Source organism: Alosa pseudoharengus, unplaced genomic scaffold, assembly GCF_046254945.1.
Source record: "Alosa pseudoharengus isolate Yale_2024_CS ecotype anadromous, Long Island Sound unplaced genomic scaffold, YU_APseudo_1.1 YU_APseudo_1.1_scf_17, whole genome shotgun sequence".
NCBI lineage: Eukaryota > Metazoa > Chordata > Actinopteri > Clupeiformes > Clupeidae > Alosa > Alosa pseudoharengus.
In genome coordinates, this window is record NW_027468640.1 from 24,564,019 (window position 1) to 24,581,518 (window position 17,500).

Consider the following 17,500-nt stretch of genomic DNA (forward strand, 5'->3'; position numbering starts at 1 on the left):
TCACCCCTTTCAGCGGGGTGAGGTGCTGCGTCGCCTCTCTTGGGTCCAAACATGGACCAGTGGTGGTGGTGGTGTGGGGGGTGGTGGGGAGTGGGAGTGGATGAGACCGCACTACTAATGGAGTCGGCCTAAAACAAACTCACACTCTCATCTGGATCAACAGCGTAGTCTAAGCACTGAGGGCGAGAGGGGAAAAAAAAGACAGGCGATTAGGAGATTGGCTGGCTGGGCACAGCGATGAAGGGCCTCATATTAAGTATCCCAAAGTACTACACGGGAGTGTGAAAACCATACAAACACATGCGAATGATCACTTAAAAAATGAATAACACATTATCTCTTACGTAAAATGTGTGATAGCAATGGTTATAGGACAGTAGATGGGGGAAATAAGCACTGAGTCAGTTTGAAACTATTTAGGCTGAATTATATTCAATAAATGATTTCGAGTGAAGATTTTTATGTGTAGTTTTATAATGGTAGCAGCTCCACATCTGTTCATTCAGGATGTTGTTGTGAGAGCTTTTCAACCCATAGATAGATATTAGAGATATAATGCTCCCACGACCAGTTTCCTGCTGGAGCCAGATATACAGTATTTTTTATTTAAAAAAAAAAAAAAAAATCTGTCCGAGCAGCCGGCCTGCTGGTCAGAAGAGGCGGGGGGAGAGTGCCGGGGTCGGACACACACCTGGAGCCTCAAAGTTCCAGTTACCGCCGGCCATGAAATCCGCTCAGACAGCTGCCTCATAAACAGGGTCAGAGGCCGTCGCCGGTGACAACCACTTGTCACGGGCAGAACTTTAGCGCATTACCCAGCCGAGGACGAGCGCTACCTTTTCTGCAGGTTCCCCCTAAAACCCCCCACCCCCCCCGCCCCCATCCGCCGCAATTTACATAAAAGCCCGCGGGCACAGCTGCGCTGATTTCTCCCCGCGCCAACTCCTCCACGCTTGGCTTCGAGGGCAGCGTCGGACACCAAAGCAGCCCTTGCACGTTATAGACAAGGGCATGCATGTTTTTCATTTGCGCACAATTTCACATAGTGTTTTGCTCAGACCGTATCAATCTGTCGAGATCATATGCATCAGGCGGAAAACAGCACAAATATTAAAATGGCATGTTCCACATATAGAGTAATTATACAGACAAAGAAGGAAGCACCACTTTTGTTAAAGTTTCTTAATTAGATTGGCCCTAAATAATAATAGAAAATATACATAAATAAATGTACAAATAAACACATTTTCTTTTTTTATTAAACAGCCATTTAGTATTAATATTATATATAGGAATAACTTCCACAATAGTCAGTTTCTTCAGTGAATTATGTTAAAATAATTGTAAATATTTTTTCATCTTATACCATATAGAGAAATTGAAGGTTGTATTTATAACGCCCTATGAATGCATTCAAATGTTTTATAAGGTGTCTATAAAGCATTGTAGTGCTCATTATTACCATCTATATGTATTCACAAGTCATCATAACCAACTTCATGATGCATTATGACAACTAATTATGAATGATTATAATTTTAATCTGAATAATGCATTATAAATATGTCAAGATCTGCCAACTCACTTGTCAGTTTTATGATGCATCATAACTACTTCTCTCTGCTAAATGCGTATAGTGATGCATAAAGAGTTTTGACTTCTACTGTAGTCCTATATATCTATAGCTATAAGTATATGTAATAAAGTTATAATAATTTATACATCTCCCTACAGCACACAATTATAAACAGCTATGCAATATCATAAGTGTTATTTGTCAGCTCTAAGTAAAGTGACAAGAATATGACCCTATCATTAACAGATATAAGTTCACTTAATTAAAGGAGTAATTAAAGGGTGCAATGAACTAAGTACCGAGTCTGCCATCTTTACTCCATATGCACAATATTATAAATTACTATGTTAATGTCATAGGTGTTATTTGTCAGCTTTAGGTAGAGCAAATGAGGTATTGTTATAAATATAAGATCATTATAAACAAATATGAGGCACAATGAAATGAGAGCCTGAACATAAAGACAAAAGGAATGCATTTAGTTCACTTTATTTTCATTTAAACCAACACACATAATTATCAATGCTCAATGCACATTACACAAACACAAGTGGCACGGCATGGTCCTATATTTTGTGGTGGTGGTTATTTTTGGAATAAATCTCACAATGCCACTAAAATCTATCTTATGAAAGATCGTTCGAATCAAAATAGACCTTTGGTTTAAATGAAAATAAAGTGAACTACATGTAAATACATTCCTTTTGTCTTTATGTCCAGGCTCTCATTTAATTGTGCCTCATATTTGCTTATAATGATCTTATATCTATTTATAACAACACCTCATTTGCTCTACTTTACCTAAAGCTGACAAATAACACCTACTGTATGACATTAACATATAGTAATTTATAATATTGTGCATATGGGGTAAAGATGGCAGACTCAGTACTTAGTTCATTGCACCCTTTCATTATTCAGTGAACTTATATCTGTTAATAATAGGGTCATATTCTTGTCACTTTACTTAGAGCTGACAAATAACGCTTACGATATTGCATAGCTGTTTATAATTGTGTGCTGTAGGGAGATGTATAAATTATTATAACTTTATTACATATACTTATAGCTATAGATATATAGGACTACAGTAGAAGTCAAAACTCTTTATGCATCACTATACTTATTTAGCAGAGAGAAGTAGTTATGATGCATCATAAAACTGACAAGTGAGTTGGCAGATCTTGACATATTTATAATGCATTATTCAGATAAAAATTATAATCATTCATAATTAGTTGTCATAATGTATCATGACGTTGGTTATGACGACTTGTGAATATATATAGATGGTAATAATGAGCACTACAATGCTTTATAGACACCTTATAAAACATTATGAATGCATTCATAGGGCGTTATAAATACAACCTTCATAGAAAGTGTTACCGAGAAATTCTCTTACGTATTAATCTCAACTGACAAAATAAGTAGATATGTTAATGTTGATGTTAATTAGTTGTCAAAAACACATTTCAGTCGGCCGGCGACAGTATTGATGCTGCGCCAGGCTCGGAGTAATGACATGCACTTCTGGATTGAATATCAATATGAACTTAAAGGCGAGCCAGCCGAGTCGATATGCCAGTGAAATGGATATGGCCTGTGACAGCCAAGTCTCACCATTGATCCTAGTGACATTTATTTAACACATCAACTTAAATGTCCTGCCCTTGTCTTAACATTTTGATAAACTCAAAGAAAACAATGACACTTGTATTCGCGGATGGGGGAATTTATATATGCAATCCATTGTGCGACTCTCTGTCTGAAAGGAAAGGTTTCTTGTTTTGTTTTTTCGTGACGCACACATGCACGCGAGTATGCACACACACACACACACACACACACACACACACACACACACACTCTTAGTTCTTTGCGATTCATAAGTAATATGTCTTGTTTTGCAATCTGACCCAGCTTTTAAAAAACATGTTCTTAAACAAACAATAAAAGTGCTCCCAAATGTTTTGTTAAAAGTTAACATCAAAGCAGAAATTAAGAGTTTGTAGTTTGTTAGGGAGAAGCAGGACTCTACTCCATTTACAAAGAGTAGGCATTAACATGAGTATTTAAATAGCACGTTTCAAACGCAAAATATATAGGGCATCATATTTTATAACATGTCTCTGGAGTTGCCTTCATACTGTACGTTTTTTTGTCCACACATATTCAAAGTATGTTAAGTTTTAAATTTCAGTGGGAAAAAAAACAATTTCATTACTTTTTGATTTCTACATTGTTTATTTTGTTTGTAAATACCGGTGGCTTTGAAACATAATTGTGCCATGAATTTAAAAATGTTTGAAAAGAATAAAATACATACAAAATACATACCGGAACTGATTTTGATGACTTTTACTTGTTTTTAGATCTCTGACAAGTTGATATTTATTGGTCAAAAAATGTAAAAAATGATTGTTTTCCTTAGACACATTCCCAGTCTTAGGCGTAGTAGGACATAATCTCACAAAGCTCTTCTGCTTTTGTCTATGTGTGCGTGTGTGTGTGTGTGTGTGTGTGTGTGTGTGTGTATACAATGACCAAAAGTTGAGCCTTCACCTCTGCTGCCTTTAATTTTCTTCACTTGTGACTTGCATGGCCTTTCCCTGGGGCGGGCTGGCATCTGCATGGGGCCGCCCAGCCATCGTCTGGTGGTGGTGGACGGTATGTGTGTGTGTGTGTGTGTGTGTGTGTGTGTGTGTGTGTGTGTGTGGTGGATGTATGGGGGGGTGGGGGCGGTGAGAGATGTCCTCCGTGTAGCCCTGCGGTTAAGCAGAGGAGTCGGGGCGGGCAGGCGGGCGGACGACTGCGCCGATCTGCAGCTGAAGTGCTTATCTCCCCCCATGTCTGTGGCCCGTGGAGGCGCGGAGGAGCGGGGAGGCCACCGCACCATACGGAGGGGTGGTGGAGGTGGTGTTGGGGTGTGGGGTGGGGGAGAGAGGTGCGGGTGCGGTTGAATATATGAAATCATTATGGGAATGATAAATCGTGGCTTAACCTCTCATGCGGTGAGGGGCCGCAGCGCTGGGGCTGTAATGGGCACCCAGGGGGCAGCCGGGCGCTCACCTTTATCAGAGCAGGCGGCCGCCTGCAGATGTGTGTGTGTGTGTGTGTGTGTGTGTGTGTGTGTGTGTGTGTGTGTGTGTGTGTGTGTGTGTGTGTGTGAGTGTCGTGTCGTGTCGTGTCGTGTCGCGCTGCGTCGCCGGCAGTCTGGGCCACCACCGCTGGATTAGCCGATGTAAATAACGCCAGGGTGTGTGATAACGGCGGGGGAAAAGGTTTCACTGCGTTTTATCTCACCATGTCTCTCCTCTCGTCCTCCACTCTTCCCACCCCCCACTCCCTCTCTCTCTCTCTATGTGTGTCTCTATCCCCCTCTCTTCACCCTCTCCTCCCAGGGAAGAGTGACCCTTTCTGTGTGGTGGAGCTTAGTAATGACCGGCTGCAGACGCATACTGTCTACAAGAACCTCAACCCGGAGTGGAACAAGGTCTTCACCTTGTGAGTTTCATGTGCATAGGCAAGCACATTCATACGCTACACTCCATTTCATCGCTTTTATTATGACATTATTTTGGTGTCACTTGATGTGCGCTACTTATTGGACTTAAGTAAGTACAGATCAATTGCAAGTCTTCAGATTTACACAGTAGTTAGAAATATTTTATCAGTAATATCCAAATGTCCAAAATTCTAGAATAAAATTGGATACAATTGCATATTATGCCATGCAATAATTTTATTAAGCGCACATTTTAAATCGTGTCCTGTCAATGAAAAAACTCAACTGTAATATTGTACTTACCATTGCAGTATATCCATTATATCCATATATTTATACATTTGCTACAGATGTTTGTGTCGGTTTTGCTGGTATGTACTATGTAGTATTAATTCAACATTTCTCTGAAAGGTTGTGATAAAACCAGAGTGTAGATTTAAAAAAATATAAGGTATGTTTTGTAGTACGATGTTCCTCTGTTGAGCTTGCATTGTGAACTCTTACCAAGAGAAGAGTAATCTAGTCTCCCTGGCAGCGCCCCTCTCTTTAAGAATAACCTCATTTCTTTTCATCTGACTTCCTGTCTTTAGCCTACTTTTCCAAGATGGCATTTCAAAGGCAGAATCCACAGTGTTGCTTTTTTTAAAACCCTGCTGCCAACGCCAAAAAACGTTGGTCGCTGAGGCCTCAAATAAATCACTTTTTTTTTCATTGTCATGACTTGGGGAGAGAAATCAGAGATATTAATATCAGTCATTGACTTCCTTTTTTGCCTGTGTCTCGCTCTCATTTTCACCAACCCTCTGCCTGGACCCCCCCCCCCCAAACCCCCGACACACACACACACACAGCAACGTGAAAGACATCCACTCTGTGCTGGAGGTCACCGTTTACGACGAGGATCGGGACCGGAGCGCCGACTTCCTGGGCAAAGTGGCCATTCCACTGCTAAACGTGAGTTCTCATCGCATTCCCTGCTTTCCCCCCTCAGCCACAGAGGAGTGAAAAATAACTCATCAACTCCCTGTCTGTGTGTGACGGGAGACAAAAATGAAATAATAAACCTGGAGAGAACACACACATACACACACACACACAGACCCCAAAAAAAAAAAACCTGTGAAGTGTCTTGTGTAGATTTTCTATAATGGTCTTGTTAAAGAAAGACACTCAAGGGGGAAAAATAGAGAAGAGTTTTAAGATACTGAGACAAGAGAGAGAGAGAGAGAGTGATAGAGAGACAGAGGAAATGATAGAGTGAGAGAGTGCGAGAAAAGATGGGGGGAAAATGGAGGGATTCTCACGTCGTCTTCCCGGCACAGATTCCCCAGGATAGTTAATTTCTCTCTGACAGTGGTCTCTCCGTAATGAACAGGTACTTGTCAGAGTTGCCACAGTTGTTTTGGGCTGGCCTGTCAGCCGCAGCAGCTTGAGGTCAAAGGTCGGGAGGGGGGGAGTGTATTCAGCTGGGGATTGGAGACAGACGTCTGTCATGTCTGTGCCCGCAGATTCACAACGGCGAGAGGAAAGCTTACGCCTTGAAAAGCAAGGAGCTGACAGGGCCAACAAAGGGGGTCATCTTTCTGGAAATAGACGTGATCTATAATGCCGTAAGTCCCTTTTTCTCTCTCCCCGCTTCTTTTTTCCCTCCTTTTCTTGTGTGTGTTGTTTTTTTTTTCTTTCTCTCAATGTTTGTTCTCTTCATCATCATTATTTTCTTTTATTCATTATTTCTTTTTATTACCCACTTCGCGTTTTCTGTCCCTAATTGCTGAGGCTTCCACAATGGCGTGTGTGTGTATGTTTGTGTGTGTGTGTGTATGTATGCGTGTGCGTGTGTGTGTGTGTGTGTGTGTGTGTGTGTGTGTGTGTGTGTGTGTGTGTGTGTGTGTGTGTGTGTGTGTGTGTGTGAGTGCATTCGTCAAGCCATGTCCGCCATTTTAGCTCCCCGACTGTTCTAGTGTGCAGCAAGCCGGGGAGGGTTTGCTGCTGGAAACCCCTTGCATCAGGATTTCCAAATAAAAAGCGGACAGCCTGCAAAGCTGATAACATCCCAGCTGCTCCTTCACTTAACTCTCTCCATTTGCCCATCGACAGATAAAAGCCGGGATGCGAACACTAGTGCCCATTGAGCAGAAGTACATTGAAGAGGAGCCCAGAGTCTCCAAACAGGTACCATGGGAGATGGTGCCAAGGGTCACCCTCTCCAACTTTAGCCTCCATTTTCGCTGTGCGGCGCTTCACGTTTTGCTTTTAAATGTGCACCTGTAGCAGTAGAAGTGTTTGAAAACAGGCAGCACTTGGCACATTCACGCTCACTTTTGCATGCACCCACACACACACACACCCACACAGACATACACACACACACACACACACACACACACACACACACCCTTCTCCCTTCTTGCCATGCTGAATAGAAATGTCAAGCTGTCAAGTCTGGGAGCGCATAAGTAGATTGGTCATCCTTAGTTGGCCCTGGGTGGCACTGCGGTGGCAGAACCCCTCATTGTCATCGACCCCAATACCCCCCCCACACACACACACACACACACACCAACCCTCCGTCACCCCAGACCTCCAGCTCTACAAAGGCCCCTCACTCAGCCCCACCCCCCACCCCCCCAAACCCAGTGTGTCAGGCAGGCAAGTGTGTCCTGGCCCTAACCCTCTCTGCCCCCTCAGTCCTTTGGTTCTGGCTGGGAGGACGAGATGCAAACTCGGCACTTTCGTCTGCCACAGCTCCCACTAACAACACACACATACACATACACACACACACACACACACACACACACACACACACACACACACACACACACACATACACACACACACACACACACACACACACACACACACACACCAGTCTCAGTCCGTCCTCCCACATACTGACACGTCTGTTCTCCTGCACACACAGACACATATGCTTTTGGTGTGTTTGTGTGTGCCAGGCTACATCTTTGCCAAACAACAGGGAAAGCTATGTTTTTAATCTATATTTCTATTTTTAAGTCTGTATATCTCATGATACACTTAACAATTTTAAACACAGCACACCTTGACTGACTAATTGATTGAATTAATGATTGGTTTGAAGATTATTATTCATTATCATAAGATAAAAACCCTATTAGGCAAGAGCTCCCTCAGACATGAACTTAAAAACCGGCATTAAATAATTGGTTAAATCTAAATTCGTTGGAGCGGTCATTTCCCCTCACCTGTCACCTGCTTACCTCAGTTGCCATGGTGCTGCTTGATGTCCACGAGCCCCTTACGGAGAGAGAGAGGGGACGCCTGGTGCCTGCAGTGGAGGATAATGTGTGCATTTACCATGATCAAAGCACTGACAAATTTAAAGGCCAATTTGGGAGTTGGGGCTGTTTCATCTCCACGTCGCTACACCAGGGGACTGCTGTCATCGGCAGTTCACTCTTGTCATTTGAATTATAAATTAGATTGTTTTTTTTTTGTGTTGGTGTTGCGCGCACTCGCATACACACACACACACACACACACACACACACACACACACACACACACACACACACACACACACACAAAGATAGCACAAGCAATGCAGCCCGTGGCGCCCCATGAGTGCCACTAGAACCATTTCACTGCCTCTCCGATCCTCAGACGACACTGTCCCTCGCCTCACACCGTCCTGTCTTTGTTTCCTCCTCTGTGTTTTTTTTAGTATGTGTGTATGTGTGTGTGTGTGTGTGTGTGTGTGTGTGGGGGGGGGTTATTCCCAAACATCCTTTCCAAGCTCCTGCATCGCCCATACCACGCAGCTTTTAAAACAACAGTCATTTATTTAGCACGGTTTCAAGGCAGCCCCCATGTGTTCCTCAGAGCAGGCTTCGTGATATAGACTCACACAAACGCACCTAAAGACCTCGTCGGACCCTCCCATTGGTGGATTCTTTCTTCCCCTCTACCAACTTCGTGGCTCATCACCATGACAACTGCTGGCGAAGCTTAATGACCGCTCTATGAAGCAATGATATCAGTGTGACAAAAGACATGACAGCTACAAAGACAGACTTTATTCCAATATGGATCGCTAATTATTATAAGTTGTACAATTTTTAAAATGGCTTATTGCTCCTTTGGGACACAAAAAGACTGCAAATAAAATCTAATGACCATTGAATGTCAAAGTTGTGTGGCTGGTTTATGGTCAATGAACATCACTACAGTAAAGCACTTTAACTTCACTATGGCATTAAATCAGGGGTACATAATGCAAATTGCCTGCTATATGAAGTCATTTCAATACTGTAGAGATAGTTCCTATATTCTTTGAGTCTTTATGAATGCAATATGACGACTCGCTTAGACAGGTTCACACACTGTATGCCTACTTGTAAACATATGTGAAGCACAATTATAGTGCGTGGGACAGCATCATTTGAGTATGAATCCGTAATGTTGTTAGGGATACAGTACATGTAGGCCTTTGTGTTTTGCGCTGACTGACCCGCACTGCGCTGCTCTCGTCCAGCTCCTGCTTCAGAACTTTAACCGCGTCCGGCGCTGCATCATGGTGCTCATCAACGCTGGCTGCTACATCAACAGCTGCTTCGAGTGGGAGTCTCCCCAGAGGAGCATCTGTGCCTTTGTGGTAAGAGAGGGTGATCAACCCTGTAACCAAAGCATTCACATGAAATACACACGTGCACACACACACACACACGCACACACACACACACACACACACACACACACACACACACACACACACACACACACACACACACACACACACACACACACACACACACACACACACACACACGCACACACACACACACACACACCACACACAGACACACACACACACACGAACACACACAGATATGGGGATATATACAATGATGAAATATATAGACAATATACACAACTGTATTATTAATTATGAATACCATGTTGCGTGCACACACTAGTCCTATAAAGACTCATGCACACAGGCATAGTCATATGCACACACACATTCACATGCACTTCTCTGTAAGAATGCACAGTGTTCTCAGTGTGTCTGCGTAGGTGCATTCAGACGTTTGAATCCCCCCTGTCAGCCTCTCCTCTCATCCCGGCGTGTCCTTCGTCCCTCCTGGCCGCTGTAGCCGTTGCTTGTCAGGTGCGCTAGGCATCAAACGTGTGTGTGTGTGTGTGTGGGGGCACAGTGTGCATAATTGGCCCAGGCAAACGTGTGCCCTTGTCAGAGCCGCCTCCTCTCCCCCTAAGCCCCTCAGTAATGTCAAGCAGGAAGCTAACGTGCTAATCCCACCCCGTGATGCTACATATGTCGGCCCTCGCCTCGTCCCTGTACGGCGTCGCAGCACGACCAGCTCGCCTCGTCTCGCCCGGGCTCCGCCATCCGGCAGCCGCCCGGCTTGTCACCACAGCGACCATTAACATTTTAGTGTTTGACACATTCTTCATTTGTGTCTGGCACGGCTGGCGTGAGTGTAGGTCATTGCGGGGAAGGCAGGGAGGGAAATGGTATTGATCAGTTAACATTTCCTACCTCCTGCTTTCACACTCAAACCCCCCCCCCCCCCCCCACCACCACCACCTAGGCCAGGCCGTGGCAAAGAATTAATGAAAATGTCACCAAAGCAGAATGAGTGACAAGGGAGAATATATATATATATATATATATATATATATATATATTCTATATATATATATATACACTATATATTATATATATATATATATATATATATATATATATATATATATATATCATAAATAAATTATATAAATATATAATGCATTGGTTGATATTTTTCTTCATATCTGCTAGTTTGATCATTTTCCTTTTTCTTGTTACACATGTAAAGTGCACATCAGTAGATTTTTTGAGTGTTAATGGTTTACTCCATCATAGCAGCCAATTATGTTCAAATGAATTTAGGCCAGTTAATACATGCTTCTTTGTCACTGGTGGTTCTGTTATTGTTGTTATGTAATACGTGTGAGTGACTGTGTACAGTTGGTGTTGCAAGTGTTCCACTAGTGTGTCAGGTGCGCTGTACCTGAGAAGAAGGGCCTTTGGCCTCTGTTGAGACCACTCAGGTTGGAGCAGGTACTCTTTCCACTTTAGCAAAGAAGCTTTGTTTTGCACTGTCCTTCCAGCAAGCATAGCACTCTCTCTCTCTCTCTCTCTCTCTCTCTCTCGCACTGTCTTCCTCTTTCTCTCTTTCACACTGTCTTTTTCTGTTGCATCCGGCTCTCTCTCTCTCTCTCGTACCATTTTTCTTTCTTTCTCTCTTTCACACTGTCTTTCTCTCTTTCTCTCTACTTCTCTCTCTCCATCCCTCATTTACTTCTTGTATTGCTGTGAGAGGTTTCATAATCATGACGCTCATTTTCTTAGTATTCTTTTTATAGTCAGCCAAGGTGAAGCATTGCCCAAGTGCTTCTGTAGGACTCCTGTTGTTTTTCTTCTCCCTGTTACTGTGGACCCGCCGCTGAAGTCACACATTCCTTGTGAGATTTTAGGGTGACAAATTTGTGTGTGTGTGTGTGTGTGTGTGTGTGTGTGTGTGTGTGTGTGTGTGTGTGTGTGTGTGTGTGTGTGTGTGTGTGTGTGTGTGTGTGTGTGTGTGTGTGTGTGTGTAAGAGAGGTAGAGAGAGAGATAAAAAAGCGACAGAGAGACACAGAGAAGGAGACAGAGTTCAAAAGTTCCTCTGGAAGGTTGGCTGGTGTAAAGAGACCGCTAACATGGCAGATGCTAAAACGCTAAATAGCAGTAGAACGGCGTGGGACTGGAGAGAGTGCATCGCCTCATTTATCTTGTGCCGTTATTTTTTTCCCTCACACGGGCTGTTTGCCCTTCTTTGCGGCGTATTGTGATGATATTTCCATGATATTTTAGGATTAAGCGTTTACACTTGAAAATGTGCCCTCTCAGCAGTCCAAGGGAATTTATCACTCTCCTTGACTAAACTTCTGTTTTTTTTTCTCCACCTGCTCTCTTTTATACACCTTCTCCCTTTCTCCTTTCCCACCTATATATCTCTGACTCACCAAATAGGTTAAAAAAGTTAAAATGTCTAAATACATTGTTTAGCTTCCTCCCATCAAGAAGACTAACTTGTGATGAGGTGAGATTCTAGTTAGTGCTTCCGTGTGTGTGTGTGTGTGTGTGTGTGTGTGTGTGTGTGTGTGTCTGTGTGTGTGTGTGTGTGTGTGTCTGTGTCTGTGTCTGTGTTTCAGGGACGTGGGTCCTTTCAATTTCCTAGTTTCCTTGAGTGCACACTGTTTGGACTTGAGTTGAAGTGTCACACAAAATACTCTTTTTTGTACTATTATTTTTGTTTTGTTTTGTTGCTGTGGCTGAACCATGGTCTTGGGTTGTCCTTAACTGCTGCCGTCTTTGTGTGTCAGGAGCCCTTAAAGAGGAAGCCTGAGCGAGGGATATGGAGGGACAGCCAAGGAATGATGGAATGATGGAGGCAGACACTGAGAGATGTGGAGAGGAATGTGGAGATAAAGAGAGAGAATGAGAGAGAGAAGGGGAGGGGGAGAAAAGGAGAGTCAGAGAGATGCACAAAATGGAAAAAGTGAGAGACAGAGAGAGAGAGAGAAGAGAGAGAGAGAGAGAAAGAAGAGAGAGAAGAGAGAGAGAGAGAGAGAAGAGGGCGAGATGCAGAAAGTGAGAACAAGAGAAGATGCTAGTGCTCCCAGAGGGCACGAGTCTTACCTGACTCTTCCCCCAAAACAAATTTGCTGTAACTTTATCTCCAATTGGGGCTTGAATTGGGAGCAAATAGTGAGGGCATTGTCTGGGTTATGTTGAGTGGGGTGGGGGTGGGGGCACCAGGGGAGAGGCCTGCGGTTGGGGTAGGATGGAGGTGGCTGTGGATGTGGTGGCGGCAGTGGGGAAGTGATAGCGGAGCCTCTATGTGGGCCAGGGGAGAGGGAGTGCTCTTATCGCCAGGAGAGCACAGACAAGGCAGCGGCTTCGCCAGGAAACTGGAGCACCCCCTCGCCTGCTTTGCATTTAGATAAAAAGAACAACGCGACAACACATTAAAAAAAGGCCCAATACTGTCACTTAGGGGGCGAAGGAGGGTGTGAGTGTGTGTGTATGTGTGTGTGTGTGTTGTGTGTTGTGTGTGTGTGTGTGTGTGTGTGTGTGTGTGGGTCTTGAGTGTGTATGTGTGTGGGTGTGTGAGTGTGTGCATTCAAACGGACACATGTCTAAGATCACACAAGCATCGCTGACATATTAAGGTAAACAACATCATTTATTCATGTACTTAAGGGATATCAACATATAGTATGAATAATATAGAATCATATGGAATAAAGGGAAGATATCAAATCACCTATCATTGATATGAACATTAGTATCACTTTATCTCTTAAGAAACTTAAAAGGACCCATTTACATGTATGAGTGAGTATAGAGTATCTCTGAGGCACGGAGAGAAGATAAGGCCAGTCGGTCAGTGGCTGTGGCCGGCGTTAGGGTCAGCACTGGCCACTGTGTGGTATTTAGTGATGGTTTAGGTAGTACCGTGCGCCACCAGCAGGTGGCACTGCAGCCCCACTAAACGAGAGCACCCTGCTCTATCAGGAGCAATGGGAGACTGAGGACATGGACTAGGCAGAGGGAGAGAGTAAATCAATCTATTTCTATTATCAAACTCCTTGACATAGTGTTGTGTTGTTTGCATATGCTTTTGGAACATGCCAGCCTTTACATTGGCACGACAGAGACGGCTGTAATAATAATGTTTCTCCCCCCGTTTTTTTATTTATTTTTTATTCATTTCTGAAGGGGCTTTATAGCAGAGAGAGAGGAACAGAGCAATCCTTGAATGCGCTTACGGCCAAACAGAGTCTCTAAGCGCTCAGTTCTGACTGCCAAACACAAAGTGCCAAACTTATTTATGCCATTGGTTGCCAAACTGCAGTTCTCTTAAAATGTTTTGTGTGAAACACTAAAACCGTTGGCAGCTCCAGATTATGTCCTACTGATGTACTTGTGTTTAGTGACTTTAATCAATCTGCTCATTAACTAAGTGAAATCACATCAATATGTAAAAATACAAAGTTAATTTTGAGGAGTTTTCTGAAAATATATAATCATTTTTTTTTATCATTTCTGGGAAGCAAAACTGTGAGAAAATGTTCTCTAATCCTCTGTTGCAGTCTTTACAGGTGGATATTTGGGTTGAGTTGTGAAGAAGGGAGATTATTCAAAAGCCAATCTGTGGTTTTCACTCGTTTGCCTTTTATATAAAAAATATAAATGTTAAGAAATCAAATATTTTTGTAGTTGCTATTCATCTCACTTAGCTTAATTTTTGATACATTTTACGATATTATCTGTTGTGATGTAATGCTCAAATTAAATAATAAAAAATAGGAGCACAGAAATGATTTAGATTACACTTTTTACTTCAGGAGTATTATGCACGGAGCAGTAGCTGAGTGGTAACATTGATGTTGAAAGAAGCCAAAAAGCCAGATTAATAATTTTAGACCTTTGTTATAGAATAAAAAAAATACTTGGCTCATGAAAAACAGGAATCTGTGCTGAAGTTGAAGTTGCCGTCCTAGTGTGTGTGTGTGTGTGTGTGTGTGTGTGTGTGTGTGTGTGTGTCACAGTGCTCTGTGTGGGTGTTAGGAGTGTGTGTGTCCACAGTGTGCTTTGAGTGTGTGTGTGTGAGGAGGAGATGGAGTGTGGAACAGACTAGGTAATTGATCGGCGCACCTCCACAAAGACTGTACTGTGTGCCAGGAGCATTGTCACTACCTGGATGCACTCTAACAAAGCCCACAGTTACTGAGACGCGCAGATTCCATTTCATTTTCCCCTTTGCCTTCTCTCCTCCCCTCTTTCCTTTGCCTTCTCTCCTCCCCTCTTTCTTTCTCACCTTTCATTTTCTCTTTTTCTTTGACCTCTTCCTTTCCTTCTATCTTTCTGCATTTCTATCTCTCTTTCTCCCATATTTTCTTTCTTTCTTTCTCTCTCTATTTCTTTCTTTCTATCCTTTCCTTTCCCTGCCTGCTTGTCCATGCTCCTTTGTCTTGTCACCATTTATCAATCTCCTTCTTTCTCCCTCGTTTTCTCTCCTTTTTTTTTGCTCAGTACTTCATTCAGGTTGTTTTTTATCCAGCGCTCAGGTGCCCTTTCTCACTCTCACTCTCTCATTCTCACTCTCTCTCTTTCTCTCTCTCTCTCTCTCTCTCTCTCTCTCTCTCTCTCTTTCTCTCTCTCCCTCTGAGTGGAGGCATGGTGGGGGTGAGGTGCTCTCGCAGTGGGGCAGCGATGGGGGTGAGCCGGTCACCCAGTGGGGCAGTAATTCCGGGGTGAAGCCCGGGTGATTCCACTCCGCTCCCGTTGCCCTGGCGGTAGGGGCAGTGTTGCCGGCCCCTTCTACCCCTGCGCCTTTCATCCCGCGGTACCTCACCTCCTCTGGCCCGTGGTACCTCACCTCCTCTGGCCCGCGGGTGTCTGCTTGCCTCCGCCTGTCAATCACCCACTCGCCTGCCCCCGGGCCAGAACAATGAGATACTGTGGTTGGTTTTAGGGGTAGGGTGTGTGTGTGTGTGTGTGTGTGTGTGTGTGTGTGTGTGTGTGTGTGTGTGTGTGTGGGGTGGGGGGGACAGTCCGCCTCGGACCACAGGTTAAATAACCACAGGCTCCTCTCAAGAGCAAGTGAAGCTGAGTAGAGGGGACTCTCTGTTGGCTCTCCGTCCTCGTCTGGTAAAAGAAGGAAGAGAAAGAAGTGATGTTTTCCATCACCGCTCCCTCTGACTGTTGTGCGTCGTCGACGGCGATGCTTTATGTTTGCCGGAGTTTATTTGGCATTTTTACAGCTGATCGCTCGGCAGCATTTGTCTGGTTCTATTATTTTAGAGGCAACTCATATCTCTTTTCCTTGTAATAATTTTGTAGCTCTGTTTTTTTTTTTCTCCCTTTTGTTCTGCATTGACGGCCTTCAATAAAACATTGGACTGCTGTCTGCTGCCTAAAATTGAAGTTCCTCCTGAATTATATATCATTAGAGCCAAGTTTTTATTGCACTTATTTTTATAGCAGGTGCAACATGAATTAAAGCGGTTTAAATTGTGTTTAGGGCAGGCCAAAGCAGTACATATTAACAATGAGGAAATGCTGAGTGCAGAGGTAGGGTTGCAGAAAGATATTGAAGTTGGATGTCAGGTGTGTGTGTGTGTGTGTGTGTGTGTGTGTGTGTGTGTGTGTGTGTGTGTGTGTGTGTCTGTCTGTTTGTTTTTGTGTGTGCTGTTGTGGTCTCCAGGTTTGTGTGTGTGCAGGTTTGTGTGTGTTTACGGACAAACTGCTGAATTATTGAAGATAAAATTTTCCTGTTCCCTAAACAGCTCTTTATTACGAAGAAAACTCTAATCTGTTGTTTTCTGTCGCTGCCGTGGCAACCGACCAGCCTTGGACAGACCCATTAGAATGAAATATTCTGCCCTGAGCGATATGCAAATGCTCCAGCCAACTCATTTGTAATGTATAATTTATACTCGCTTTTGTTTATGTACACACCGATATCTAATTTTTTTAATTTTGTATGAGTCCAGGGCCCAGTACTGGGCCAAGGATTGTAGAAGAATAGGAATTTATATGCAGGAGTTGAACCTTCACCCTGTCTCAGTCCACACAACATAATCAACAAAAAAACCTTCAGGACCAAGTGTGTGTCATGAGACAGCTTGCCGAAAATGGTTTGCGAAAGGTCCAGAGCGAAGCTGTCGGAGTTGCTTTCCAAACTTCTTTTAGCTTAAATGAAAATAATGAAATAAAATTTAAATGAGCGTGAACTGGCGATGCACTTTTGAGTGAGTATAAATCTGGCTGTCTGCATGTTTAATTTAAAACAAAAGCCGGTTCAGTTACTCCATGCCCATGTATTAGTATGTGTGTGTGTGTGTGTGTGTGTGTGTGTGTGTGTGTGTGTGTGTGTGTGTGTGTGGTTTAAGTTTAGTCCAAGCTTTGGGTTGCAGGAAGGTAATGGATCGAAGCAATAGAATGTAAACAATGGACATCTAACTCAGGACACACCTGACCTGTTCTATCCCCTAGGACCCCACTGATGAAACTGATTAGAGCTCTGTAGGTGTGTGTGTGTCTCTCTCTCTCTCTCTCTCTCTCTCTTTGTGTGTGTGTGTGTGTGTGTGTGCATGCGAGACAGAGAGAGCCTGCAATTGTGTGTTTTAGAAACTTTATTCATAATGTTCATAATGCCTACTGAGAAATCCCAAGCTTTTAGAGTTCTGTCAGGAGTTCAATTATATCTAATTCCTCCTCGCAGGTAACCGTCTCGGCTGGATATTGTGCTCATTTTGATAGCTGAAAACTTCATTATTATTTCAGTGAATGAAGTTATCACACCTTTTCAGTGCTTTT

The 17,500-nt window shown here is 43.4% G+C and overlaps 1 protein-coding gene across 6 annotated transcripts in view; it reads left to right on the forward strand.

Annotated features, from left to right (window-relative positions):
• LOC143127500 (multiple C2 and transmembrane domain-containing protein 1-like) overlaps positions 1 to 17,500 on the forward strand; it is a 164,728-nt gene that overhangs the window by 106,679 nt on the left and 40,549 nt on the right. For all 6 annotated transcript variants that reach the window (XM_076289044.1, XM_076289047.1, XM_076289046.1 and 3 more), the window contains 5 exons: positions 4,981 to 5,083; positions 5,936 to 6,038; positions 6,593 to 6,694; positions 7,182 to 7,256; positions 9,601 to 9,720. In XM_076289044.1, coding sequence (XP_076145159.1) covers positions 4,981 to 5,083; positions 5,936 to 6,038; positions 6,593 to 6,694; positions 7,182 to 7,256; positions 9,601 to 9,720 — 503 coding nt within the window. The remainder of the gene's footprint in view (positions 1 to 4,980; positions 5,084 to 5,935; positions 6,039 to 6,592; positions 6,695 to 7,181; positions 7,257 to 9,600; positions 9,721 to 17,500) is intronic.